Source organism: Ochotona curzoniae, unplaced genomic scaffold, assembly GCF_017591425.1.
Source record: "Ochotona curzoniae isolate NIBS_2020 unplaced genomic scaffold, NIBS_Ocur_1.0 contig_2861, whole genome shotgun sequence".
Classification (NCBI taxonomy): domain Eukaryota; kingdom Metazoa; phylum Chordata; class Mammalia; order Lagomorpha; family Ochotonidae; genus Ochotona; species Ochotona curzoniae.
The window spans coordinates 849342-876921 of record NW_024465620.1 but is presented as its reverse complement, the minus strand read 5'-3'; the positions used below and the strand labels follow the sequence as shown (position 1 = coordinate 876921).

Sequence of the window (27580 nt, the reverse complement as noted above, 5' to 3'; positions counted from 1 at the left end):
AGGCCCGGGTCCGGCGTCTGGCGTGTTGTAAGTGTGCAGTGAGTTATGGCTGAAGGTCGTCATCATCGCCCCATCCCTAATAAGACCCAGTCCCAAACCCCCATCACGCATTCTGAGGAAGGTACCCCAGTCCACAGTGGGTCCCTGGCGCCCGTGCACTCGTCCCAGCTCGGGTCAGGTGTGATGGGGACTCATCCGGAGGGGACAGCAGAGACTTCCGGAAAAGTCCCCGTTTCTCTGAGGCCCTCAGCCTCCCTAGACTGCAGCCACCACTGAAGAGCCAGGAGTTGGAAGGATAGAGCAGAAGGGCCTGCAGGTGCTGCCGCCCACTGCCAGACAAGACTTGGCAAGGCCCCACTGCTAGCCAGTGGCTTTGGTGGATGCATCTCCCTGCAGTCAGAGGGGTTCTGAAGTGGGGAGCTAAATCAGACGGGTACGGTCCCTTGAGTGAACCTTTCCTGTGTCTGCTGGGACCCCTGTGGGAGGAGTGGCCTGGGACACTGGGAGGTGCCAGCAGGAATTGGAGCCAGGCTCCTTGCCTGTTTCTAGGACAGAGAAGCAAGTAGGCAGGAGATGTGCCACTTAGGAGTGTAGGGAGAGACCCAAAGGAGAGCAAGTAGCCGGGCCAGGACTCGTGACATGCCCAGCCGCCTGCTATGGTCATGTGGTGTTTGGTGCAAGAGGCCCCGAGTAACCAGGGCTCTGCATACCAGCCTGCTGTGTGCTGTCACCTGCCTGGGGCACCTGCCCTCACTGCCATGAGAAAGAAGCCTCAAGCGTGCTGACCCTGGAATTAAAGCCGTGTGTCCCGGTCAGCCTACCTCGCATAACACAAGAGGGGTTTGGTGCTGAGGTGAGGGGACAGGGCAAGAAGGGGGATGAGGGCTGGAGGCCATCAGCTCGGGACCCAAGAAGAGAAGCCGTTTGTCTTTAGAAACTGTACCTGCCATAGAGACCCTGCTGATGGAGACAGCCAGGTGTTGGCCAGGGCTGGGGTCAGCCTCGCCTCTGCCCTCAGGGACAGGTACATCCCCAGTAGGGTCCTAAAGCAGCACCGTGTGCTAGGGCCCTGGAGGTCAGGGCTGCAGGGAGCAGGGCTGGCCGGCCCTGCAGACGCCCCAGAAGAGCTGGCTCCTTGGCCTCCTCCAGTTGCTAGAAACTACAGTGTTTCCCACTCCTGGTCCCTTCTGCAACCTGGTAGCCTCCCACCCCGCGTGGCCAGCACCTTCTGTCCCTGTTGGGGAGACGCTGACGGACCGATTCAGCTTCGTGTGTGAGTGATCCCCAGGCTGGGCCCTCATCTGCTCCATCTGGACGTCCAGTTAGGGGTTTCTCTGGCCGGGATGCTGCCCTGACAGCCGCAGAGCAGTGACCTGTCTCCCTCAGTGAGGGAGACCTTGAGCAGGGCAGAGTTGAGGGCGCCACACACTGGGAGTCACTGTATCGGAGACTCTTGTCTTCGCCTAGTGAGAGTTCAGACGGGGCCTGGGGTGATGGCTCAGCAGCTAAACCCTCACCTCATAATCGCCAGGATCCCATATGGGCACCGGTTTGTGTCCCGGCTGCTCCACTTCCCATCTAGCTTCCTGCTTACAGCCTGGGAAAGCAGTGGAGGACGGCCCAAGGCCTTGGGACCCACGTGGGAGATGCAGATGAAGCTCCTGACTCCTGGCTTTGGATGGGCTCCACTCACTGTGTTGTCTGGGGAGTGAGCCGGTGCATGGAAAGTCTGTTCCTTCTCTCTGTAAACCTGTCTTTCCAATAAGGATGAATAAAAAAACTAAAAACAACAACAGCCTGTGGCCCGGCCCAGCCTTTGGCGGCGTCACCAGCTGGGCAAATGTACAAACAGGTGAAGTTCTCTCCTCTGTGATACTTTTGCAAAACTGAATCCTAAAAACCCCACAGGCCCCAGGGTGTATGGTGGGGAGGCGCCCCTCCTTCCGTCCCATCCTCTGTCAGCCCATCGTCCTTCCACAGCTAAGGCTTGCAGCCAAAAAGGTGTGTTTGTGTGTGTGTGTGTGTGTGTGTGTGTGTGTGTGACTTGTGACTCCTGCCACCCTCATGGCACCCATGTCCCCACCCTGACTTCAAAGCCACTAGCATGACGTCCACAAACGGAGCTGGGAAGAGATGTGGACAGAGAGCTGTGTGGGCAACTCGCCCCCTTTCCTTCACACCCACTGCCTCGGCCTGCTCCACCTGCCGAGGGCCTGTCCAGTCTGCTTACTTCCTCGTCAGATGCGGGGACAACTTCTGAGGCCCAGTGCCTGGTCTCGGCTGACCCCAAGAGCCTACTATCCCCTCCGCCCAAAGATGCCACAGCTTTACTTCCCCTACCTCCTTTATTATCGTTTATTTTAAAGGATGATTTATTAATTTTTACCAGGCACACTTACAGAGAGACGAACATCTTCTGTCTGCTGTTCACTCCCCAAGTGGCTGCAATGGCCCGGGCTGAGCAGATCTGAAGCTAGGAGCCAGGAGCTTCCTTTGGGTCTCCCATGTGGGTGCAGGGTCCCAAGGCTTTGGGCCGTCCTTGACTGCTTTCCCAGGCCACAGGCAGGGAGCTGGATGGGTAGGTTTCTGGTGCTTGGATATGGAGGACTAGCCAGTTGAGCCCATGCACTGGCTCCATCCAGGTCCTGAACGTGGGTGGCAAGGGCCCGAGCACATGGACCATCCCCTGCTTTCCCAGGCACAGTATCAGGAAACTGAGTCAGAAGTAAAATGGCTGGGACTCAAAACTAGTTCCTGTATGGGATGCTGGTGCTACAAATGGCAGCTTAACACACTGTGCTCTGTTGCCACTCAACCACAAAAGCAGAATGTTACACTCAACCACAAATTTTATCACAATAAGAGGCAAGGCAACTGACCGAGCGACCAGGACCAATACCCTTAACAGAGTGCAGCCCCGTACACCACATTCACAGGGTTTTCATAGGGGCAGTTTACAAAAGCTTATTGTGGCTGAACAATCTGCCTGGCTCCTCTCCAGGCCCCCAGTCAAGATAACCAGACTCGGGCCTTGATTCCTGGGAACTGGGAGCTGCCCGTGCCGGAGGTCATGCAGACAGCTCGGCCTGCTCACATAGTCTCATAGCCAAGCAGGGGAAGCAGAAATTACAAAAACACAAGGCAGTTACAATGAGCCGTGCTAACTGCGCTTTGCTTTCAACTCCAGCTGCCGTGGCAGTTCCTAGATCTCTGTGATTCTGGGTGCCTGGCAAGGCAGGTACTGATTAACCCCCAACTGGTACCTGGGCTGTGCCAGGCACATCCCAGCACTTCCCATGTCTCCCCAGGACAATCATTAGGCCAAGCAGTTAAGATCCACGGCTCTGGCGGCCAGCTCTGCTGGCTCGGCATCCCAGCAGCAGGCACGCGGGAGGCAGCAGAGCGGCTCAAGTGGTCGGACCCCTGCCACCCACAGGGGAGTAGGAGAGGAACTTGAGGTTCTCTGCTTTGCCCCAGCCAGGGGCCACTCCGGCATTTGGGGTGCACACCAGCAGGTGTGCAGTGTCAGGAATTAAAAAGGGAGAGTTCTCACCAGGGGGAGCATGGTTGCTTTTCTTGTTGTACAGTGAGGACAATAAGACATCGAGAAGGAGAGGCGCTCTGGAAAAAAAAAAATTGAGAAGAAACATTTTCCTGTAGTTACAAAACATGACAAGCCCTCTCTTTATAGGTGACACTTGGCCGGGACAAAGGGAGGACAGGTGACAGAGGGGTTGAAAAAAAGAAAAAGCAAGATGTGCTGAAGGCAGAAGTCACAGGTGTTTGTAGAAGGTGTTTTTATTCTAGGTCACGCTGGAAAGTTCCATCTGATTCCACTCAAGCCTCGTCACGCTGGCCGGAGGGAGGAGCCATCAAGGGGAGAAGCTCAGAGGAGACGTGAGGGAGGGGAGGGAGAAGCAGGGCAGAGGCCTCACCCAAGGTGGATCGACCCTGCTACACCGTACACAGCCGCCATAGAAACATCAGGCCTGAACGCCTTCACTATGCAGGGCTTTTTATTTGTTGGTGACACCTCTTTGACATGTGTCACTGTCCTACAGCGACGGACTGGATGCACGGAGCTGAAAATCACTCACACGGACGGACGACTGACTGATGGTCAACAGCCAGAGGTTATGAACACAAAGCAAAGACAGGGTCACATAGGCGTAGGGAAGGAGGGTCTGAAACCGGATGTGGTTTAGGTGTTTACAATGCAAGGAGGGTCAATCAATGGGCAACGTGTTCTAGCAGGCTACTGATAATTAAACAGTGCATGTATGAAAGAAACCAGGAAAAAAAAAAAAACCCTCTTTGATCTGTTATCAAACCTTTAGGATTAGGGAGTTCCTGCGCCCATATTTTCCGGTTCCAACTGCTTCAGCACCTTTGTCCTGAGTTTCCGGAACTTTCTCACAAGATGACAGCTGACTGCGGTCTCACCCCCCATGACGTTCCCAATTGTCCTCCTACAGTTATGGAGACTAAAGTCAAAACTTGCAGGCAGCCCACCCCGGCTTCTGCTTGGAGGGGAGGAGTTGGGCTGTCTCATCCCAGAAGCAGAGCTGGCCCCCTTCGTGGCCTTGGGTGTAATTCATGACTGCAGACCACACCCACGTTGCCCAAGCAGGACGCCTCAGATAAGACCCCTGGAGATGCCTCCCTTGCCTTCCTCTTGCTTCACAGGGGCCTCGCTATCTCAAGTGGACCCACACCCTGTGCCAATATAAACTGCCAGCTGCTGCCCTCTCCCCGCGCCCTGCCGGCCGGCACGTCGTCTGCTGTGCACTCCTGGGACCTGTAAGTAGCAGACCCTACCACACTCTCATCTGGGGGCTGTGTTCTTGAAGCAGCAGCCCCTGCTGTTGGACTCCTGACTGCGAGGCTTTCCCGGGCAGACACTGGAGGCGGGTCCCCCGCAGGACTCAGCAGCCTCTGGTGGCTTCTCAAGGGCGGATGGGCAGCGGTGACCGGCAAAGTTGATAGCCAGGCACAAGGGCAGGAATAGATCAGCAGGTGAATGAATAAAAACAGCAATCTTGGGATGTCAGCCAGGCCCGATTCCTTCCCTTTAGAAGGGAAGGATTTGGCACCGGCACCATGGCTGAACAGACTAATCCTCCACCTGCTAGTGTCGGGATCCCATATAGTCACTGGTTCAAGTCCCAGCTGCTCCACTTTCCATCCAGCTCCCTGCTTTTGGCCTGGGAAAGCAGTGGAGGATGGCTCAGGTCCTTGAGGCCCTGCACCCACATGAGAGTCCTGGAAGAGGCTGCTGGCTCCAGGCTTTGAATCAACCCAACTCCGGCTATTGCAGCCATTTGAGGAGGGAACTAATAGATGAAGGGTCTTCCTCCCTGTCTCTCCTTCTCTCTGTAAATCTGCCTTTCCAATAAAAATAAATAAATCTTAAAAAAAAAAAAAAGAGGGATCCAAGTATGGCCCTGGAGCAGGGACTAGCCCTGGAGACCACCAGGTGTGAGGAGCCACACCAAGCTGGCTTCTTAGTGCCCACTGAGGAGCGCAGTCTCCCGGGCCTCTGGTAGATGGGGTGCATGTTGGGGAGCTGGCCCTCCAGGTGGATGATGGCTGCTGCGAGAACGGGGTGCAGTCCACCTGACAGCGTCCACTTCACCACGTAAGGGAACCCCGCCCCACAGATTGCAAAGCAGATGACTGATCCACTGGGACACCAGGGGCCCAAATTCAGCCAGGCAGATGGCTGCTGTGGGCATTTGGCCAGATCTCTGCTTCCTGGGTGCTCCCTGGGGCTTACAAGGCCGTGAGTTGCCCAGGCTGAAGGAGTGAATGAACTCTGTTGTTTTCAGGACCATCCCCACAGACAGGCATCAGTGCCGGAGCTCCCACTGCCTCCAGGACCCACTGCACCTGCTGCAGAAGGAGGACAGGCCCCCGGAGCTTGCACGCAGCTGAGGAGGTCAGGCAAGATGGACCCTGTGCCCCCGTGCTGCCATGACGGCAGGTAAGACATGCACGGTTTCAGATGCAGCTGCCATGGTTTTATTAGGTAGTTTTCACTGAAAAGGCAGAAGGAGACAGAGCTCCCACCCGTGTGTTCACTGCCCACACTCCCTGTCACCATGGAAGACCTAAAACAACCAGGCCAAGGCAAGGCCAGGTCTGCCATGGGAGCAGCAGGGACCCAGCAACTGGTCACCTGCAGCCTCCAGGGTGTGCGGTGGCAGGAAGCTGGACTCCAGAACAGTGCCAAGACATGAACCCCAACATTCCAACACAAGAGCAGGTGCCCCAGCCAGACACCCGCCTTCGGCCCTGCCATAGGTATTGTGGATTGTTATGGACTTAATTTTTCAAAATTGGAATAAAATGCTAAAATAACATGAAAGTTCTGCTTGTAGCAATGACCCAGTCACATTTAACTCCTTCTCCATGTGACAGGAGCACCAGCTCTGTCTGCTTACGAAACATTCCATCACCCCCAAAGCGTCACCCTCACCCTCCGCAGCCCTGACCGCCACGGAGCTGCTTGCTGGCTCTGTGGGTTTTCCCACCATGTACATCCCACGTAAGTGGGGTCACGGAGTGGCTGGCCTTTGTGTCCTGCGGGGCCTGGCCCTGGCCCTCCTCCACGCTGGCCCACGTGTGAGAGTGTGGGGGCTCTCCATGACCAAGTGACGCCGGGGCTCCATGCAGCGGGGTGTCCCATGCCCGAGCTCTCCGCGGCCGGCCGGTGTTCCATCATGTGGATGTGCGTGTCTGATGTGACACTCAGCGTGGTCCAGTCTTTCTGCTATGATGCACAGTGCTGCTGTGAACAGCTGGTTTGTGTGTGTTCAATGCTTCTGCACAGCCACTGGGGCTGCATCTGCGGGGCCATGCAGTAATTCTGTCTGTGGGAAGCTGTTTCCCGCCCTGGCGGTGCCCTGCCATTCATTTAATGGCCTATGGAACCATCTCCTGGGCATCCACACGGGGCTGGTTTCCAGGACCCCTGGCAGCTACCCAGATCCTTGTGTGTGTAAGTCCTTTGTGTAAAACTGCAGCGCCTGCCAAGACCTGTAAGCACTCCCTGTACACTTTATTCGTTAGGTTTATTTATCCCAGGGTTGGCATTGTGGCAGAATGGTGAAGCTGCTGCCCGTGAGGTCAGCCTCCCCTAGGAGGCCCCGGTTTGTGGCCAAGCCACTCTGCAGGTGCATGGGAAGGCCGAGGAGGCGGGGCTGAGGGCTGGGCCCTGCAGAAGCCCCTGACTGCAGACTTCAGCCTGGCCCAGCCCTGGCCATGGCCCTCATTCGGCGAATGAGTCAGTGAGTGGAAGATCTCTCCGTCTCCCTCTCTGTCACTCTGCCTTTTAAATAAATACATCACTTTTAAGATTTATTTTTATTGAAAAGGCAGATTTTTAAAGATTTATTTATTTATTGGAAAGTCAGACTTACAGAGAAAAGGAGACAGAAAGATCTTCAGTCTGCTGGTTCACTCCCCAAATGGCTACAATGGCCAGAGCTGAGCTGATCTAAAGCCAGGAGCCAAGAGCCTCTTCTGGGTCTCCCGCACGGGTGCAGGGTCCCAAGGCTTTGGCCCGTCCTTGACTGCTTTCCCAGGCCACAGGCAGGAAGCTGGAAGGGAAGTGGAGCAGCAGGGACCCAAACCAGCATCTATATGGGATCCTGGCACAAGCAAGAGGAGGATTTTAACCACTAGGCTACCATGCCGGGACCTGGAAAGGCAGATTTGCAGAAAGAAAGACAAAGAGTAAGACCATCCTTCTGTCAGTTCACTCCCAAAACAACCACAGCACTAGAGATGAGCCAGCCTAGGCTTGCAGGCAGAGGATTAGCCAATTGAGTCATTGTTCATAAATAAATCCTTTAAGAAATAAAGTAAGTTGATGCCTGGTAATTACACATATTTATGGAGCGCAGTGTGGTAAGTTCATGCATGTTTAGAAACCATGAGGACGAGGCTGGTGCGATGGCTCAACAAGCTGATGCTCTACCCTGTGGTGACAACCCCTATGGGCGCAGGTTCTTGTCCCGGCTGCTCCACTTCCCTTTCAGCTCCCTGCCTGTGGCCTGGGAAAGCAGTCAAGGACAGCCCAAAGCCTTGGGACCCTGCACCCACGCGGGGGACCCAGAAGAGGCTCTTGGCTCCTGGCTTTGAATCAGCGCAGCTCTGGCCATTGTAGCCATTTGGGGAGTGAACCAGCACATGAAAGATTTATCTTTGGCTCTCTTTCTCGCTCTTTAAAAAAAACAACTGCATTTCAAATAAATAAATCATTTAAAAGCATGACACTCACATTCCCAGCTCCTTAAACATCACTTCTTTGTGCCAAGAAGTCTGGAATTCCTGCCTTCTGGTTTGTTATGTAGTAAGTTGTCGAACTCTTTACTTGTAACAAGTCAGTCTCCCTGAGTGCCCAAGGACTTCAGCAGCCTTTCCTCTCTCACTCTTCTGGTGTCCGTTGTTGTTGAACTTCCTCCATCCCCTGCCCGACTTCTCCTTCCCAGCTCCCGATGACCAAGGTTGAACTCTGCACCTATCGGTCAACCTTTTAGCTTCCATCTAGGGGTGAGAATGTATGCTTTACTGTGCCTGCTTCCTTCCTTCCTTCTTCTAAGATTCATCTGTTTATTTGAAAGGCAGAGTGACAGAGATGTATCGGCCGTTGGTTCATTCCCCAAGTGGACCTTGCCCAAGCCAGGAGCTGGAAGCTCCACCCAAGCCTCCTACTTGGGTGCAGGGGTCCAGGCCCTGGGACTGCCTTCTGCTGCCTTCTCAGGTTCATTGGCAGGGAGCTGGGACGGTGGCAGAGCACGCAGGACCCTAAGCAGCGTTCTCACAGGGGATCCAGTATCCTGGGTGGGTGACCATCGTCGCAGTGTTTCATCCACTCTGCCTGCCACTCCATCAGCCTGTGGGTTATTTCACATCAAGCCCTCCCCCCGCCCAGCTCGGGTTCTGCTTGTGCCTGCTGGGATTTTCACAATCGACTAACGTTCTGTTGAGTTTCCAGGCCGGTGTCCTTTGTCCGTGCACCTGCTGACGGACACGTGGGTGGATTCCACACTTTTGGGCATGGTGACTAGTGGCTGATAAATGTGGCCATGCAGGCAGTCTTCGATGTGCTGGCATCACATCCTTGGACCATATGCACAGCAGTGGACTGGCAGCCAAACTGTGCTCGGTTCCTCCCATCCTGCTGCAAATTTTCTAGAACTTGTATTTTTTTTTTTTTGTCTGTTTTGCCCCGGGAAGTTCTGATGTGTCTATAATTACTGGGATCCAGAAAGAAGAGAAAGAGGCTGTGGAGAAACGCAGCCAGCAGGTGCTGATGGCTCTGAAGAATCTGGATATCAAGGCCAATAAGGTAAGGAGGGGGAGGAAGAAGGGTCTGGGGGTCCCGGAATCACCACCTGCTCTTAGCCCCCCAGTGCCTGGGACCCTGGCCTGTCACAGCCAGCGTAAGTGGACATAAACCGACCCCAGAAGATGTCACGCTGAGCAGACTCGCCTCCTGAGGACCCAGATGCCTCATCCCTCCTCTCTCTGATGTCTAGGCCCCGGTGGTGACAGTGCTCTGCTCCGGCGGGGGGCTACGGGCCCACATCGCCTGCCTGGGGGTCCTAAGTGAGCTGAAAGAACAAGGCCTGTTGGACGCCGTCACGTACCTAGCAGGGGTCTCAGGGTCCACCTGGTAAGTGCTGCCTCTGAGGACAGAGGGGATAGGGAGGTTTTTTAATATAAAAAAATCATTATTATTTATATACTTTTAAAGTGTGTGTGAGAGAGAGACACAGAGACAAATAGAAACATCTTCCTTCCACTGGTTCACGCCTGCATATGGCCACGAGAGGCAGGGCTGGGCCTGGCAGAAGGCAAGAGCCTGGAGCTGGCGCTGCATGGAACGCTTCTCCTGTAGCTTGTCACCTCTGTGTGAGAGCGCTGCGTTACAAGCCATCCATGCCTGGGCCCCTGCTGCAGGCCCAAGGCAGACGTGACTAATCCATGGTAGCACCTAGCACCTTCTCAGGGCAGGAGATGCCAAGCAGGGCACAGGGAGCAGGCACAGGCAGGATGCTGGGTCTGGCTGGATAGATTTCGTTTTGTGCTAGGCTTCAACTTTGACTCAGAGCTGGGGTTTGAGCTCAGCGTGGTTAATGGAGGCAACAGCGCAAAGATCGGAGGTGCAGAGCATGGCAAAGTTGGCCAATAACTGAATGGGGCCTGAGCGTTGAAGTTCGTTAAAATTCAATTGCAGGGCCCGGTGCGGTGGCGCAAGTGGTTAAGGTCCTCGTCTTGCACGCCCGGGATTCCATATGGGCGCCGGTTCTATCCCTGCAGCCCCGCTTCCCTTCCAGCTCCCTGCCTGTGGCCTGGGAAAGCAGTCGAGGACGGCCCAAAGCCTTGGGACCCTACACCCGCGTGGGAGACCCGGAAGAGGCTCCTGGCTTTGGATCGGCATAGTATCGGCCGTTGCGCTCACTTGGGGAGTGAATCATTGGACGGAAGATCTTCCTCTCTGTCTCTCCTCTCTGTATATCCGCTTTTCCAATAAAAAATTAATAAAAATAAATCTTTAAAAGAAATTCAATTGCAAATTCAGACTCTCGGGAGTCTTCCTTGGAACTAGGTTATTGCACAGTTGTTTCTTATTTTTTAAAAAAAGATTTATTTATTTTTATTGGAAAGAAAAAAGAATATTTTTATTGGAAAGGCAGATATATAGAGAGAAGGAGAGACAGAAAAAGACCATCTGCTGGTTCACTCCCCAAATGACTGCAACAGCCGGATCCGAGCCTATCCGAAGCCAGGAGCTTCTTCTTGGTCTCCCACGCAGGTTCAGGGTCCCAAGACCTTGGTCCGTCCTTGACTGCTTTCCCAGGCCACAGGCAGGGAGCTGGATGGGAAGTGGAGCAGCAGCCTGGATACAAACTGGCACCCATTTGGGATCCAAGTGCTTGCAAGGCAAGGATTTAGCCACTAGGCTATCGCGCCGGGCCCAGTTGTTCTTTACCTTGTAGGAATCAGCCCCCTCCACACAGGAGGCATCCTGGGTCGACAGCCTCCTGGCCCACCCCCTCGGCGGCTGCCCCAGCCTGCACTCCCAGCGCCCCACCCGTCCTCCTTGCTCTGTCCTCCAGGGCGATGGCTTCCTTCTATGATTGCGAAGGAGACACCAAGAAAGCCGAGGACGACCTGAAATGCCGATTTGAGCAGAATGGCTGGGACATGATTGACCAGAGCCTGGAGAAAGTCTTCCAAGCAGCCACAGGGGAGAGTTACTCCCTGACCGACTTCTGGGCCTACATCGTGGTCGCCCGACAGACCCGAGAAGTAAGTCGGTGCGCCCACCCGCTGCCTGTGATCGGCCCCACACTGCAGGTGGCCCAGCTTGGCCGGGAGGTCCCAGTGGGCGTGGCTCCCGGGCGGTGACCTCAGCATGGGGCGTGGCTCTCAGAGGACGCCAGTGCCTAGCTGATCAGGGGCGGGCAGGCTCTTCTGTTTGTTTCGCTGCAACAGCTGTGGCCTGGATGGGGCTGGCTGGTTTCCCGCAGGAGGGCAGGGACCACCTGGCACTGCCCTTCTGAGGTGCGGAAGCTGCGAGCTGGGACAGAGCGGCTGGAACTGAAACTCCAGGAGATGCCAGAGTCGCAGGAGGTGGCTTGCTACACCACAACTCTGGCCCCAAGAAACCTGGATTCTTTTTTTTTTTTAAGTTTTTATTTTATTTTTATTGGAAACATAGAGAGGAGGAGAGAGAGCAAGATCTTCGGCCCGATGATTCGCTCCCCAGGTGGCTGCAATGCCCTGAGCTGAGCCAATCTGAAGCCAGGTGCCAGGAGCTTCTTCCGTGTCTCCCACACGGGTGCAGGGTCCCAAGGCTTTGGGTCGTCCTCCACTGCTTTCCCAGGCCACAAGCAGGGAGCTGGATGGGAAGTGGAGCTGCCAGGATTAGAACTGGCACCCAATGGGATCCCAATGCATGTGAGATGAGGATTTTAGCCACTAAGCCACCATGCTGGGCCCAAAACTTAGATTCTTAATCAAACCCAAAGTCAGCTCTGCAGGTGTGGGAAGAGCCTTCAAGTGCGCCTTGAATACTGGAGGTGACACCTCCCGGGGGCACCAAGGAGAGGCACGCAGAGCAGACAGCATGCATGGCAAAGCCAGTCACCGTCCATCTGCTGTGTGTTGAATTAAAGATGAAGAGGATGTGCAGGGTAGTAATACAGCTGGCAAAGTCACCACCCATATGGACACTGGTTCAAGTCCCAGCTACTCTACTTCCAATCTAGCCTCTTGCTGGTTCACCTGGGAAGGCAGCAAAGGATGGCCTAAGTGCTTAGGCCCTGCACCATGTGGGAGACCCAGAGAGAGCTCCTGGCTCCTGGCTTTGGACTGACCCAGCTCTGGCCATTGTGGCCATTTGGGGAGTGAAGCATGGATGAGGCATCCTTCTCTCTATTTCTCTATCTCCTCATTGTAAATCTTTCAAGCAAAAAGTAAAATTTAAAAAGATGACTAGGAAGGCAGGCCCTTCCATCCCAGCAGGAGACCCCACGCTTCATCCAGCATTCTCCCCAAAGCTGCAGGAATCTCCTCTGTCCAGCATGAAGCAGCCCGTGGACACAGGGGCACTACCCTACCCAATATTTGCGGCCATTGATGGTGACCTTGAAGCCTCCTGGAAGGAAAAAAAAACCCAGGGTGAGAAAATGTTGGGCGTGGGGGAGGGACAAGGCCTTGGCTTGAGGACGTTGACTGGCCCTGGGGAGTGCAGCGGGTAGCTGGGGTTGCAGACAACTGATGGCCAGGACAGCAAACTCATCTCACCAACTCACCAGAGTGCAGAGGGAAGGCCCAGCATCACGGTGGGGACACAGGAGGCCCAGCGTCATGACGGGGCACACACTTGCTTTAACAGGGATCAGGAGAGTGACCAGGAGCCCTGCGAGCCAGTCCAGGGTCTCCTTCCCCACCATGGTTTCGCCTCCACCCACTCTTGACCCGTTGGGCTTCCTCATGTGTCTCTCCCGCGTCCCAGGCCTCCTGACACGGGTCCCTGAGCGGAAAGCACGGGCGCTCGGCCTGATTTCTCCCCACCCTCTAGACAAGGAGTCCGCCCGGTGCTCGGGCCTCCCTCGGCCTCTGCAGGCTCACATGTCCCCAGCGTGGATGCTTCACCCCTCACGTGCCAGGGCGAACCCCTGTGCTATTTTCCTTCCCTCCCTCCAAGACACCTCAAATCCAATCTCGTCCAAAGCCTCCAGGTCACCTCCCCTACGTGTAATCCTCTGTCCTCTCTCTGACACATCTGAGCCACCTGGACCGTCTCACAGTCTTTGGAAGACTCGTATGACTTCCTCACTGACTGTCCCACGAAATCACCTCCTTCCATGGCTGTCTGATGGAAGGTTCCAGAATGAAAAATCTGAATCTGTGATGTCCTTGTTGGAAATAGTGTAACGACTCCCTGGCGTCCAGGGGTCCTCGTACCAGTGAAGACTGACCGCTTCCTCGCACCCCCCGAGGTGTGGGGGGCAGCAGGTAGGATGAAGGGAGAGGAAGAGAGCAGTTAAGGCTCAAAGTCAGAAGAATTCCGGAAAGAGGAAGCCATGGAAACCGTGAGCTGCCACCAGCTCGATGCCCTGGCTCTCAGGAATCCAGAGATCCCCAGGTGGTATTGTCTTAAATGGCATAGGCTGATATCCCAGCACCCCAGTGGCAAGGCTGCCACTCCCAAGATGGTGTCTAGACTACACAGACTGTGATATCCAACGCCGTGGTTGCCACTCCCAAGATGGCGTCTGACACCACACAAGCTGTTATCCTAGATTTGTTCTCTCCAAGCACGTGCTGTGTTTCAGGCTCTGGGCCAGAAACTCATTTTGCCTTCTCCCACTCAGAGACCTGGTTTGAGTTCACACCCCACCACGTTGGCTACCCTGCCCTCGGGGCCTACATCCCTGCCACCCACCTTGGGAGCAGATTTGAGAATGGGAAACTGGTGGAACTGAAACCTGAACGAGATCTTGCCTTCCTGAAAGGTTGGTCCTGGTGCCCTGGGACGGGCAGCAGGGATGGGGTGGGGAGGTCGGTCCTGGTGCCCTGGGACGGGGAGCAGGGATGGGGTGGGGAGGTCGGTCCTGGTGCCTTGGGACGGGGAGCAGGGATGGGGTGGGGAGGTTGGTCCTGGTGCCCTGGGATGGGGAGCAGGGATGGGGTGGGGAGGTCGGTCCTGGTGCCCTGGGACGGGGAGCAGGGATGGGGTGGGGAGGTCGGTCCTGGTGCCTTGGGACGGGGAGCAGGGATGGGGTGGGGAGGTCGGTCCTGGTGCCCCTGGGACGGGCAGCAGGGATGGGGTGGGGAGGTCGGTCCTGGTGCCCCTGGGACGGGCAGCAGGGATGGGGTGGGGAGGTTGGTCCTGGTGCCCTGGGATGGGGAGCAGGGGTGGGCGGGGAGGTGCAATGGGAAGTAAGGCCCCCTGGCGGAGGGTTTTGGGGGAGGCTTCCCAAAGAAGGACTGTGCTCCTCTTTCTGAGGTGTCAGTGACTTTGAGTGAGGGGGGTCCTTGATGGAACAGATGCCGGCTCCCCGCACCCAGCAATCTAACAACCACAGAGAGACGAAGGGATGGAAAGGACTCCAGTCTCCATGAGACAAATTCAGAATATGTTCTGGGCACCAGCCAAAGGGTGTGCAATTGTTTTTGCAGAATGGGGTAATGGCACAAACACGTTTTTAAGTTCACACTTAAGGCATCTGCTGTAGGAGCCAGTCAACCTATAGGACTCCATTTTGTATGGGTAACTTCGTTTTGTAAGGGAGACCCATTTTGTGTGGGCTACTGCATTTTGCAACCTTGCCATGCTGGGTTTCACAACTGCACTTTTGCAAATGTTCTGTGTTTGGTTTCACTTCCTCTATAAACCCGCACCAACCTTCTCTGCCCCATCGATAAGGCATCAGTTATGTTACCTTATAAGGTTAACCCTGGGAATCCACCAATCCGCTTCAGCCCTGTGCACCTGCTGTGGCCCGGGCAGCACAACTATGGGTCCGCCCGCACAAGCCGGAAGGCTGCTCTTCTGTCCCGAGAGGCAGCCTCATGGGTTGGCATCGACCACCGACAGTCAATCTCCTGGGTGACCCTCGCTGTGTGGTGTGAATCATGGCACCACTGCTCTCAGCCACGGCCCACATTGGCATGTCTGAGTTTGAGTTCCAACCCCAGCTCCTGACTGTGGCTTCCCACCAGTTCAGCAGTGATGGCAAGGAAAGCTGGGTGCTACCTATCCACACGGGAGCCCCAGGCTGCGTTCCACCTCTCTGGCTTCGAGCCCAGCCACTGCAGGTTTTGGGGGAGGGAGCCAACAGGTCGAGGTGTGTGTGTGTGTGTGTGTGTGTGTGTGTGTGTGTGTGTCCACCTCTCAAAACCACACAGCAAGAACCAGGGTCCTCACAAAAACAAAGCAAAACAAAACAACAGTGGAAAGGCAGCATTTGGATCAGAACTCAGGGCGATGGTCTGGACTGTGGCTCCTGGGAAGGCGCCGTCCACTGCGGCAGGGGAGACGGGCCGTGCTGAGCCTGCTGGGTAGTTGGCATCCTCTCAGAGTGAGTGTGACGGCCACGCGAGATCGCACAAACCAAACACTCAGCCAGCGCCTTGCGCAGCAGCACCTTGCAGAAGCTTCCAGAAGCTTCCCAAGCCATCTGCAACAGGCCACAGCTTAACCTCCCCCTGGCTGCAAGGCGGGTTGGGAAAACTTTGTGCCAACTGCCTCTGGGCTAAGAACTGATGACGGAGGAAAGTGGAACCTGAGGTGGCCGCTCGAGACAACAGAGGCCAGCTCTGCCCACGGAATGCTTACCGCTGCCTTCCGAGGAGGGCTTGGCACACGGGCTGCGCCTCCTTCCGTGGGGGGACCCGTCGGAGCCATGCTCTGAGGCAGAGCTGTCGCTGCCACGTGCCAAGGGGCTCGGAGGGCGTTCTCGTTGTGGTTCTGTTTCCTCGCAGGTCTATGGGGAAGCGCTCTAGCCAGCCTGGAGCTCATCAAAGGCTACATCTGGGGTGAGTGCTATAAGTGGGGACAGCTGCTGCCCACCTGCCCCACAGCAGGAGAGAGAGCCGCTCGGGGTCATGCTGGGCGCGCTGCGTGGCCCCCGTGGCCCCCGTGGCCCCCGTGGCCCCAGGAGGACCACAGCTGGCTGAGAGTACAGGCGTGCTGCCCTGTGACCACTGGAGGGCGCTCAGCCCCCTGGTGCCATGGTCACCACTGTGCCCCGGTGGTGGCGTTAATGGGTTCAGGGGGTGCATCAGCACAGAGGGATGAAAACAATGGGTACACAGTGCCCGAGCTGTCATTTAACCCCTGCAGTAACCCCAACTAGGGGGGGTCAAGTCCACCGTGTCTTCCAAGCCGGGAGGACCAACAGACTAGCCCTCTGTCACCAGCCAATGAGTGAGGACGCAGGGTCATGTGTGCGCCTGCCCTGTCACTTAACCGCTACAGTAACCCTAACAAGTGAAAGTCCAGTCCACTGGGTCCCCTGAGCCAGGAGGGCCGAGCCACTTGCCCTCCGTCGCTGCCCAGCGAGTGAGGACATGGCGATCCTTAATGGAGAAGCATGGGGACCCCATGTCCCACTTCTGCCTCCGACACAGCAGTGGCCCCGGCACATGGCTTACACACTCTGTGGCCCAATTCCTCCTTCCTAGAAACAGAGACCACAGGAGTCCCCTGTCTCACGCGCTAGGGACACTTGGCAGCTATAATGACTCCTTTCCGCCCTGGCACATCTGCAGTGCTTGCTACACCCTGTCCCGGGCACCGGACACTGGGCATCTTCAGGTGCTTGCCTGTCATGCCTAGATGGTGCTGTTCAGCATGTGCCAGTCCTAGTGCCAGGTGGCTGAACTCATGGTACTGACATGAACCTCACTGCCCTGCTCAAGGTGGGGCCACGCTGGCTCCTGGGGATGGAGTTGGGGAGGGAGGGAGGTGGGGTCCTGGCTTGTTTGCCATTTTCCGTGATGCCTATGTCCAAGTGTACGGAATACACAGGTGGAAGGCAGGAGCAAGGGACCAGTTCACAGGAGGGTGACTCGCCCACCCAGACAGTTGATATTGGCTTTGGGAAGTGGACACCATCCACCGATGGCTTTGGTGCCTGGGTCAAAGATCTCGCTCTCCCACTCTCTTGCAGGATACTTATGTAATCTGAAGACACAGCTGGGAGAGAAGCCTCGCCTCAGAGAAGGTAAGCAGCCAATGGGAACCCGGTTGGGCCCTGGCTGAAAGCCAGCCGTGTCCCCGGAGCCGCCCACGGGGTGATGATGGCCTGCCTGGTGAAGTGTGCCCCCCAGAGCTCAGCGTGACGACCCTCGTGAAGTGGGGGTGGGGTGGGACTGGCTCAGGAGAGCTCCTTTGTGAGGGGTCAGTGTCATCACAGGAGGGGGTTGATAACCACATGGGGGCGTCATCGTGGAAGTGGGCGCTCTCTCATCCACTCTTCCTGCCGGGGAGGCGGGCACACCACAAGGCCCTCGTGAGATGCTACCACCTTGACCTTGGGCTCCCTAGTCTACACAGGTTTCTTTCCTGTACCAATGATCTGGTCTTTGACATTTACTTCAGCCACACAAAACAGAGCCAAGACAGATCTCGTGTGGCCTACGTGGATGGGCTCAGAGTTACCTAACCGGGAGGGGGTGGAATTGGGTTCCAAAGCTGACCCCTTGCAGCCATAGCTCCCAAGGACACAGTTCCTTGACATGTGGGGTTCCGATCCACTTTCTCTGGTGTCCTAGTGTGTGGGATGACGCTCCTGTGACCACCAAAAAAAAGTGAGTAGTCATCCCCATCTTCGGCACTGCCAGCTACTTCCCAGGTGCCAACTGGGTATGCTGGGAAATGAGATGGAATGGAGGACACCGATGGTCTGAGGGGATGACTGACTGGGCCTCTTGGGATAGGTGAAAGAGCCAAATACATCGGTGTGGCCAGGATGATGCAAGAGGGGCTGGAGACGTGCACCGAGGAGAGCGCCGTCCAGTGGCAGGAGGAGCTGTCTGCCTACAGTGAGGAGGGCGCCACCCAGTGGCAGGAGGAGCTGTCTGCCTACAGTGAGGTGAACACCGTGGTGTGGCAGGAGATGTCCATGCACATTGAGGAGGGCTCCACCACGTGGCAGGAGGAGCTGTCGATATGCAGGCAGCTGTCCATCAGAGGTGAGTGACTCCATCAGCCCCCTCGGGCCTGTCCTGCAGGGGGCGCTGCAGGGAGCGGCCAGCCGTCCCACACTCCCCACCGGGGCGTCCTGAGGTAACGAACACAGGCCAGAGGGGACAGACCAGGCTCCCACCCTAGAGCGTGACCGCCCAGGGGGACCGTGGGAAGGGAGATAGGACCCTACGTTCTTGGTTTTCATCGCTTTTGGATAAACTCTGCTCCAGAGTCTCCTTTAGATACATCTTAGAGGTCTCCAGTCTGCTCAGACCTGGCTCGGACCCCAGTGAGAGCCTGCAGGGGGTCAGAGGTCCAAGGTGGCTGATGTAAAACGAGGTGGAAAGACGCACGTAGCGTGTCCCACGCCCACAGGGCTCTTCCGACGTCGGGGGCATTGTCTTCTGTCCTTACATTACCACATGACATAGCAAAATGATGTGGCATTCCCACCCAAGCACAGCCTGCTTCAGCTGGGCCGAACCCATCAGCCCCTAACTGGCAACTGTCTCCCTCCATGCACACCCAGCCCTGGCTCGCTTTCTCATCCGTGGGGACACAAGCTCTGCTGGCTGCATGGCCCCGTTCAGCCTTGACACCCCCTCCTTTCAGACTCCGTCCGCTGTAGCTGCGTTTCCGGGGTGGGCAGAGGGTGTCCAGGGGCCCACGGAGTGTAGGCAGGTGCGTGCGTCTCACAGGAGCCCGGGCAGGTATGTGGGCCTCAGCCCAGCCCACCCACCCAAGCCGTCTCCATGTCTCCCTCCAGATCCGTTCAACTGCCTGATCAATTTCGTGTATAAAACTGGATTGTGCCTTTTCAAGTGGGAATGGGGAACCATCCATAACTTCCTGTACAGATACGGTGAGAAGCCCTGACGGTCCCCCCAAGGGCAGGGAAAGGACCAGAAACATTGTGAGCCCTGGCCCAGAGCTGCGGGGGTTGGGATGGTGGGGGAAGTGGCAGGAGAAGGAGCCGAGCTAGGGGTGCTGGCTCACTGAGAAAGGGGTGAGGTCTCGCTGGCTTGTGCTCAAGGCCCTGCGAAGAGCCAGGTCCCTGGAACGTCGATGGTTTGTCTTTCCCAAGCTCTTTCTGGGCCAGTCGCAGGATGTGGTGAGCACCGCGCCTGCCGTGGGCCGACTGCGTTGGTGCCATGGAGCTGACGGCAGCCGACTGGGCGTATCCTCTCCCATGGCCGCGTGCCCGCGTTTTTGTCAGGGAGACTACCATGAGCATCTTTTTAAAGATTTATTTGTTTTTATTGGAAAGGCAGATATACAGAGAGGAGGAGAGACAGAGAGGAAGATCTTCCATCTGTTGATTTACTCTCCAAGTGGCTGCAATGGCCAGAGCTGAGCCAATTCGAAGCCAGGAGCCTCCTCCAGGTCTCCAATGCGGGTGCAGGGTCCCAAGGCTTTGGGCCGTCCTCCACTGCTTTCCCAGGCCACAAACAGGGAGCTGGATGGGAAAACGGGGCTGCTGGGATTAGAACTGGTGCCCATATGGCATCACGGTATCCTGGCACATGCAAGGCCAGGACTGTAGCCACTAGGCTGCCATGCTGGACCCCCAGAACATCTTTTGTATTGGAGGGAGCGGTGCTGCTCTGTGCAGATCACAGCCTATGCATACGCCAGGCAGGTGAGCCCAGTCTTCGCTGGCGTTCCCAGGCTGCCAGCGACCAAGGACACAGAGAGAAAAGTTGGTCGGCTTCAGTCTGAGACCGAGATGGGGCAGCTCCTTCTGTCACACTCAGGGCTCACTCCCGTGGCTGTGGGAGAATGCCAAGGAGGGTTGGTGGGGGGACCCAGTTACTGCCTCCACACCCCCAAGCTCCCATGACCCCAACTCCGCCACACCGAGAACCAAGCTTCCAGACCGCCGTGTGTGTGGACATTTCAAACATTCAGGTATTTATGCATTTGAGAGACACACAGGACAGCCTCCATCCACTGGTTCACTCCCCAAAGGCTGGAGCTGGGAGCCGGGACCGCCACCCCGATGGTCCATGAGCCGTGGGCCCCTGCTGCCTCCCAGGGTACACATGGCAGGGCGTGGGGGTCGGAGTGGAGCGGGTGCTGTAATGCTGGATTGGACAGCCCCAGCAGCCCCTCCCCATGTTAACGAGGTACCCCTAGTTCCCTAGTATGGCTGTACTTGGTGATGGAATCTTAAAGGGCAGTGGGTCATTTTCCAGGGCACACTCTGGGGAGACCGGCTGAGGGCCGAGAGCATGGCCAGCTGCCAGCCAGGGAGGCGGCAGGCAGCCGCTCCTGCTGAACCCTCACTGGCCTCTGGCACCCGGAACATCGAGAGTGAATCTGGTTGAGGTCAGTGTTGCAGGCGCAACGGGTAAAGCCATTGCTTGCAACACCACATCCTGTACGGGTGCCGGTTCGAGTCCCAGCTGCTCCACTTCTGATCCAGCTCCCTGCTTGTGACCTGGGAAGGCAGCAGAGGATGGTACAAGTGCTTGGGGCCCCTGCACTCGTGTAGGAGACCAGATGGAACTCCTGGTGTCTGGCTTCTGCCTGGCCCAGCCCCAAGCCTTGTGGGTATCTGGGAAGCGAACCAGTAGTTGGACGGTCTCTCTGAACCCCCCATCCACTGTTGTGACTCAGCCTCTGAAACAAGTCTTTTAAAAAAAAAATGTGCTTGGAGCTGCTGCGGGAGGTTTGGTGGTCAGACCACCACTCCACTGTCTTTGCCAGTGGCGGTTGTTGCCACAGGAGAATACTCTCCAACAAGTTTTGATGCCAAAACACCCATCCCATAGCTTGGTCAGTGCCCAGCGGCCAGTCTCTTCTAAGGCCAGCTTGGTGCACGCACAGCTGCAGCCCCAGCGCCCCGCACAAGGAGCCGGTGAGCAGGGACGGACATCCAGCTACCTTCTCTCCTGCTGTGGCAAGGATGCTTTCTGAGCACCTGCTCCCCGCACAGCGGGCTCCCCCGCCACCTGGCCACGCCCATTTTTCCAATTCTGCCACCTGCCCAGGTCTGGCTGACCCGCTTTCTCCCTAGCCACGGCAGATACGATACCCTACAAGACCCTATGCGACCGGCAGTTCCTGCACCTGGTGGACGCGGGCTTTGCCATCAACAGCCCCTACCCGCTCGTGCTGCCCCCCGCCCGGGACGCTGACCTCATCATCTCCTTCGACTTCAGCTCCGGAGACCCGTTTGAGGTAACCGAGGGGGCGCTGGCCTGGAGCCTAGGAGGCCACACTCTCAGGCATGCCAGCCTGTGTCCCGTGTGGAGGCGTCGGGGTTCGGTCCTGCCTCCCTGCCCAGGCAAGGTGCCGGGAGGCAGCGGCACTTAGGTGCACGTTGCTCACATGACCCAGCTGGACTGCATTCCTGCCTCCGGCTTTGGCCTCTGCCTCTTGAGGACATGTGGAGCGTGAACCAAGAGTCAGCTCTCTCTCTCTGAACATTCCAACAGCAATGATGGCTTCCCGCAGGAAGTGCGTAGGCCGTGTACTTCGTCATTGTCATTACGAAGTAGCGGGGCTGTGCTGTGTTCCCCCATGGCTGGCTTCACCACAGACCCCAAGAGAGCGGGGAGTAAAGACTTCCCTAGCTTACGGGGCTTTCCAAATCCCTGGGAAGCCCGAGATGCGAGGGGGTTGTGGTCACGTGACACCCAACTGTGGATCTGTTACTTATCAGTGTGTGAAACTGAGCGTGTATCCGCACGATGACCACAGTAACACGAGAGCCTCTACTGCACTACGTGCAAGGTATTTTTACATGCACACACACACACACATGTCCCTGGACATGCAGATATAAACATGTAACATGGAAGGGACATCCACCCCTGCTTTCACCGCCACGGGTCAGAGCCCCCTAGTCCTCTGGTTCTAGAATTCTGCTGAAAAAGGAAGGCCCCAGGATGATGTGACCAAGGCAGAGACCAGGGCCTCGGGGTCCCCTTGTCGCCTGTCTCCGTCGTGTGGCCCTGAGCGAGGGACTTTGCTGTGGCCGCAGATTCCTCAGCCTCGTACCGGGGACCACACCTTCGGGCTCTGGGAGCCTTAGGATGCTGTGTGCCATGCCCAGCTCTCTGCTGCTGCCAGGTGCTCACAAAGACGCCTGGCAGGGAGATGGTGCAATCAACAGGGTGCTGATAGAAAAGGGCCCATCGGGGAGACTCAGTGGGCACGGCGGCCATCGGGCCCTGGGACACCGGAATGCTGTATGTGCCCCCCCCCACCCCAGATTATTAAACTGATAGGAACCGATACTACACTTGATCTTAGCCAAAAGGCGGAGAAGCGATGCCCACCCCAGATTATAAAGGCTGTGTTTATACTGTTTATATATATATATATATATATTTATTTGAAAGAGAGAGAATTCCTGCCCCACTGGCTCACTCCCCACGTGACCACAACTGCTGGAGCTGGGCCAGGTCAAAGCTTCAGCCGCATCTCCCATGTGGTGGCAGGGGTCCAAGCGCTTGGGCCGTCCTCCACTGCCTTTCCAGGCACATTAGCAGGGGGCTGGATGGGAAATGGAACAGCTAGGACATGAACTGGCACCCACATGTGATACTGGCATCACAGACATTGGCCATTGGCGTTACCCACTACGCCACCGTGTCGGCCCCTTTGATTGATTTTGGAAGTCAGCTTTCTCTGTGTTCTTTTTGATTTGCTGCAAACACAGCAGCCAGATCATGGACAAGCACCCGCACAGCTGGTGTTCTGCGAGGTGCGCCTGCAGTGTCCAGTGGGCCTCCCAGCAGCCCCATGCAGTGCAGTGGGCACTGGGGAGCCCATCACAGGGGAGGGGCATCGAGGGCAGGGGGTGTACAGCTGATGGCAGCAGAGCTGGGACACAAGCCCTCACCTGGGCACCTGCTCCTGCTGCTCGGAGCCCCCAGCCTGTGCATGTGTGTGGGGAAGGGAGGGGGCACCCTCCTCCATTCAGAAGACCCCAGTGTCCTCACGGAGGCCCCTGGGTGTCTCCTGGCCGGTCCTAAGACACGTGCATGCGGCCTCCCTCGCAGACCCTCCGAGCCACAGCTGCGTACTGCCAGCACAACAGTATCCACTTCCCCCCGGTGGACGAGGCCAAGCTGCAGGAGTGGGCTCAAGACCCCCACAGCTGCTACATCCTGCAAGGGGACAAGGGGCCCGTCGTGATGCACATTCCGCTATTCAACCTGGACAACTGTGGAAGTGAGTGTGTGGCGGGGGCGGGGAGCTGGCTGAGGGCACGCTGTCCGCCTCGCTGTGCGTGGGCAGGAAGCAGTCTGTGCGTGTGGCCTCCGCCCTCTGGGACGTTTTTGTCCAACCTGAATCTCCCTCCCTTTCCACGCAGGGTGTCCCACAGTCACACTCAGGTGCAGGGGACAGTGGCGTGGAAGACCCAGCAGCCATGGGGCGAGGGGTTGGGGAGACCACAGAGGCCAGGTCATGCCGCCTCCCGTACCAGGCTCTGAGGGCCTGCCAGGGGCCTTGGCTCCTGGTGTGAAGTCTCGTGGAGGCCAAAGCCCATGTACCTTCTCCCTTCACGTAACAAACAGGACACCGGCCACCTTGGCTCTTGCCCAGGAGATGAGGTTAACATTCACAAAAGAAGAAAATTCTCTCCTCCACTGGGCCTTTGGTCAGGCAAGCGGGGATGGGTAAGAGAAACACAGATAAACCCAATAGCCAGGGTGCCGATGAAACTTGGTGGACAGGGGCTGCCCACCTGCAATTCCTGTATCCTGTAGAGGTGCCACCCTAAGTCCTGGAGGCTTCACTTCTGATCCTGAGCCTGGAAAGGTAGCAGAGGATGGTTCAGGTGCTTTGGCCCTTCTTGCACCCATGTGGAAGACCCAGGAAAAGCTAGTGAACTCGAACCATCCCAGCTCCAGCCCTCACAGCCATTTGGAAAGTGAACCATTGTGGAAATTCTAGAGTTATATAGATGAAAGGAAAGATAGCTTTCCAACTACTGGTTTACTCCCCAGATGGCTGCGATGACCAGAGCTAGGCAGGTCTGAAGGCAGGAGCTTCTTCTATGTCTCCTGCATGGATTCAGGGTCCCAAGGCTTTGGACCATCCTCCGCTGCCTTCCCAGGTCATAAGTAGAAAGCAGAAACTGAAAATGAACCAGCCAGGACTAGAACCAACATCCATGTGGGATTCTGGCACTGGCAGGTGGAGAATTAGCCTGACACACCACTGTGTCGGCCACAAAGTTTGTCAAAGCTGAGTGATAGCCCCTATGGACTTGGTCGTCAGCTGTCACTTGCCAGCTCCCAGCGCCCATTACTGGGATCGGTAGAATCCACAATCCAAGCCCACACTAACCTTCCTTTCTTGGTTTGATGGCGTCACAGCTGAGATGCAGGACTGTATCAACACCTATGGCACCATCAAGCTGTCCGATACCTACTCCCTGGAGCTGATTACAAAACTCCTGGAGCTGTCCAAGCAGAACGTCAGGTTAAACAAAGACAACATCCTCAAGGAGATGCGAAAGGCGGCCAGGTAAGGCGCGCCCGCCGCCTGGCCTCTGCCCCAAGGAGCACGCAGCAGGGCGAGGGCTGTGGCAGGCGGGCTCTCCCTCGCGAGCTGGGAGGGAGGCACGGGCAGCGATGGTGGCGGAGGAGGCAGTTGAATGGTTTTCTGAGGAAGACTGAGGTGGGAGGAGCCATGCGGGAGCTGTGCGTGTTCCAGCGTGCACCGTGCAGCTGGAGAGCCTAGAGGGTGAGCTCTTATTTATTTGAAGGGCAGAGCGCAAGGCGTGATAGCCTAGCGGCTAAAGTCCTCACCTTGCACACACTGGGATCCCAGATGGGCATCAGTTGTAACCCCGCTTCCCATCCAGCTTCCTGCCTGTGGTCTGGGAAAGCAGTTGAGGACGGCCCAAAGCCTTGGGACCCTACACCCGTGTGGGAGACCTGGAAGAGGCTCCGGGCTCCAGCTCCAGCCATTGTGGCTGCTCGGAGAGTGAACCATCAGATGGAGGATCTTCCTCTCTGTCTCTCCTCCTCTATATATCTGCTTTTCCAATAAAAATCAATACATCTTTAACAAATAAATAACAGGCAGAGGGAGCAACACCGAGAGGGAGAGCTTCCATCCACTGGTTCACTTCCGCAAGTGCCTGCAGCAGCCGGGCTGCACCTGGAGCCTGGAGCCTGGAGCTTGGAGCTCTGTCCAGGTCTCCTGCATGGGGGGCAGGCCCCCCTCACCCCATCACCTGCTGCTTTCCCAGGCGCCTCAGGAGATGCATTGGAAGTGACTTGAACTGGCACTCACGTGGGATGCCGGCCTCTCAGGTGGTGGCTTAGTCCACAGCGCCTACAGCGCCTCCCTGCCTACGGTCCCTGGGCCAACTTGCTCTCCTCCAGGGACCTCATCCTGATAGCATGCCCTCTGGGTGCAGCCCAGCTCCCCTGGGTGACACCATCCAGTCCAGATGCAGAATCCAGACTCTGACGGGACAAAGAAAGGAGTGACCAAGACAGCTTCCCCGGGAGGTGGGGGAGCAGCCCAGGGCAGGTGCACAGTGGGCATGAGTGAGGAAGGCACAGGCAGGCAGGCCAGACCCAGAAGTGGCCATCAGGAACCGACCTCGCAGCTTAAAACAGAACTGACCCTCCCCGGGCTCCAGCCACAGCATCGGAAGGGCTGCACCGACAAGGGAAGCCACTCCACGCCCCTATCAGCCCGCAGGGTCACCTGCGACCTGGGCTCACTGCTCCTCCCCAGCCTCTGGGCCCCTGGGGCCTCTCCTACACCCTTCCTTCCACCCGGACCTTGTCTTCCCCTGGGGCCCCTGACCCATCGCCAGACCCCTGTTGCTTCGTGGCAGACCGAGCTGTGCAGCCGTGACATCACTCAGGCAGCAGGCAGGGCGGGGCTCCAGAGGGGGCGGGGCTCCAGACAGACCTCAGTTTTACCCTCTGTAAGTAGAGCAGGTGTGGACAGGCGCCTGACCTCTTCCTGCGGCTGGGAGTGGATTCCTGGCAGGTACAAACACACTTGGTCAGCGGTCGCGTTTTCAAGGCCATGAGCAGCTGCGATGAGGTCTTTTGCCAAGTGTCCAGGAGCCTTTACTTGGCCCTGTGGCGGCGAGTGTCCACTGCTGGCTGCAGGCGAGCGGAGCAAGGATGGAAATTGTTGAGGAGGCGCCTAGACCTCAAGGGCATCGGGCCAGACGAGCAGACGTCCCTGCCGGCTGACCCGAGTCCCCTTGCTGCCGCGGCGGCAGCTTTTGGAGGAAGCTCGAAGTGTCCTCTCCTCCACCCCGCAGTGCTGTGAGCTGCAAGGCGTCCCACGCGGAGCACGGCAGAGGCTGCCAGGCCATGCACATCTAGCGATCAACACAGGTGGGATGGTCACGGCTCCCATGTAAGCACCATCCACACCCCCATCTCCCTATGTCTGACCCTGGGGCACCCTGACACCTCCATGCCCGGACAAGCCAAGGCCACAGGGTCGCTGGCTTAGGCTCTCCCCAACCCTTTTAAAGCTCATGCTCCATGCAAGACGCCGGGCATTCGAACTTACACACAGGAAGTAAAGGGAAAGGCACAGCCCCACGGGACTCTTGGGCCCTTATGTGTCGAGTCCTCTCGGTCACAGGCTCGCAATGGTGGCAGCGTAGCATGTGGCAGGATGCAGTCCCCCAAAGCTTGATCCCAGGTGACACCTGCCAACCTGCACATCGGTTAGGGAGACAGCTCCCCGACCCGGCCCTCCCACCCCGCTCCCCTTCCTGCGTCAGAGGTCCCCACCCCACCCGTGGACCTGTGTGATCCCTCCCCACTAACTGGCACTGAGCTGTCCACTCTGTCCTCGTGGCGAGGGACGGAGGGCCACGCCCCACTGCTGCCCAGGGTGCCCACTCCGCCCTTAGCACCTGCTGTGACAAGTCCCTGTCCTCATGCGGTCTGCACTCTCCCAGGCAGTGGAGCCGACGACGCATCTGCAGGAAGCGACGAATGGCGCCAAGCACGCAGGATGCAACTTTCTAGTCTATCTTCAGACTCCTTATTGGCCGTGCTGTCCCATAGCATTTATGATTAGCGTTTGCTGGACTCACAGTTCCTGCTGCGGCCAGCGGCACCTCTTGAGCTGCCTCTGGCTTCTCCGTAACTCTCTGATCAAACGCTTGCTGCCCGCTCTGCCCATCTGCTTTCCTGGTCTGGACGGGGCATCAGCCAGTCTCGGTGGAACCCTGGCTTGTTTCACTGGGGGTTTTACAGGTCGAAATCTGGACAGCAGGGCTTGTTAAGGTTGCTTAATGTCTGCTTGTTGACAAAGCTAGAAAATACATAAACACATGTTTCCAATCGCTCTGAGACTCTGTTTATTTCTTAAAAAAAAAAAACAAAAAGATTATTTTATTGAAAAGGC

At 56.9% G+C, this 27580-nt stretch overlaps 1 protein-coding gene and 1 pseudogene across 3 annotated transcripts; one reads left to right on the top strand and one right to left on the bottom strand.

Annotated features, from left to right (window-relative positions):
- The first annotated feature begins 3989 nt into the window (after positions 1-3989).
- On the top strand, positions 3990-27520 carry PLA2G4C (phospholipase A2 group IVC). 3 transcript variants are annotated; one of them, XM_040977887.1, is made up of 17 exons: positions 3990-4133; positions 4687-4800; positions 5829-5983; positions 9244-9355; positions 9546-9682; positions 11130-11322; positions 12576-12696; positions 13896-14036; positions 16009-16062; positions 17199-17252; positions 17968-18222; positions 18984-19079; positions 21246-21400; positions 23230-23401; positions 24553-24703; positions 26475-26572; positions 27129-27520. In XM_040977887.1, exons 1-16 carry the CDS (start codon positions 4005-4007, stop codon positions 26536-26538), a joined length of 2103 nt encoding a protein of 700 aa, XP_040833821.1. In that variant the 5' UTR covers positions 3990-4004; the 3' UTR covers positions 26539-26572; positions 27129-27520. The 3 variants fall into 3 exon arrangements, with proteins under 3 accessions (XP_040833821.1, XP_040833824.1, XP_040833823.1); XM_040977890.1 differs by lacking the exon at positions 3990-4133 and having other exon boundaries at positions 4718-4800; positions 5878-5983; positions 21237-21400; XM_040977889.1 differs by lacking the exons at positions 3990-4133; positions 4687-4800 and adding an exon at positions 4814-4907 and having other exon boundaries at positions 5878-5983; positions 21237-21400.
- On the bottom strand, positions 22334-22497 carry LOC121155191 (annotated as a pseudogene).
- Positions 27521-27580: the final 60 nt, after the last annotated feature.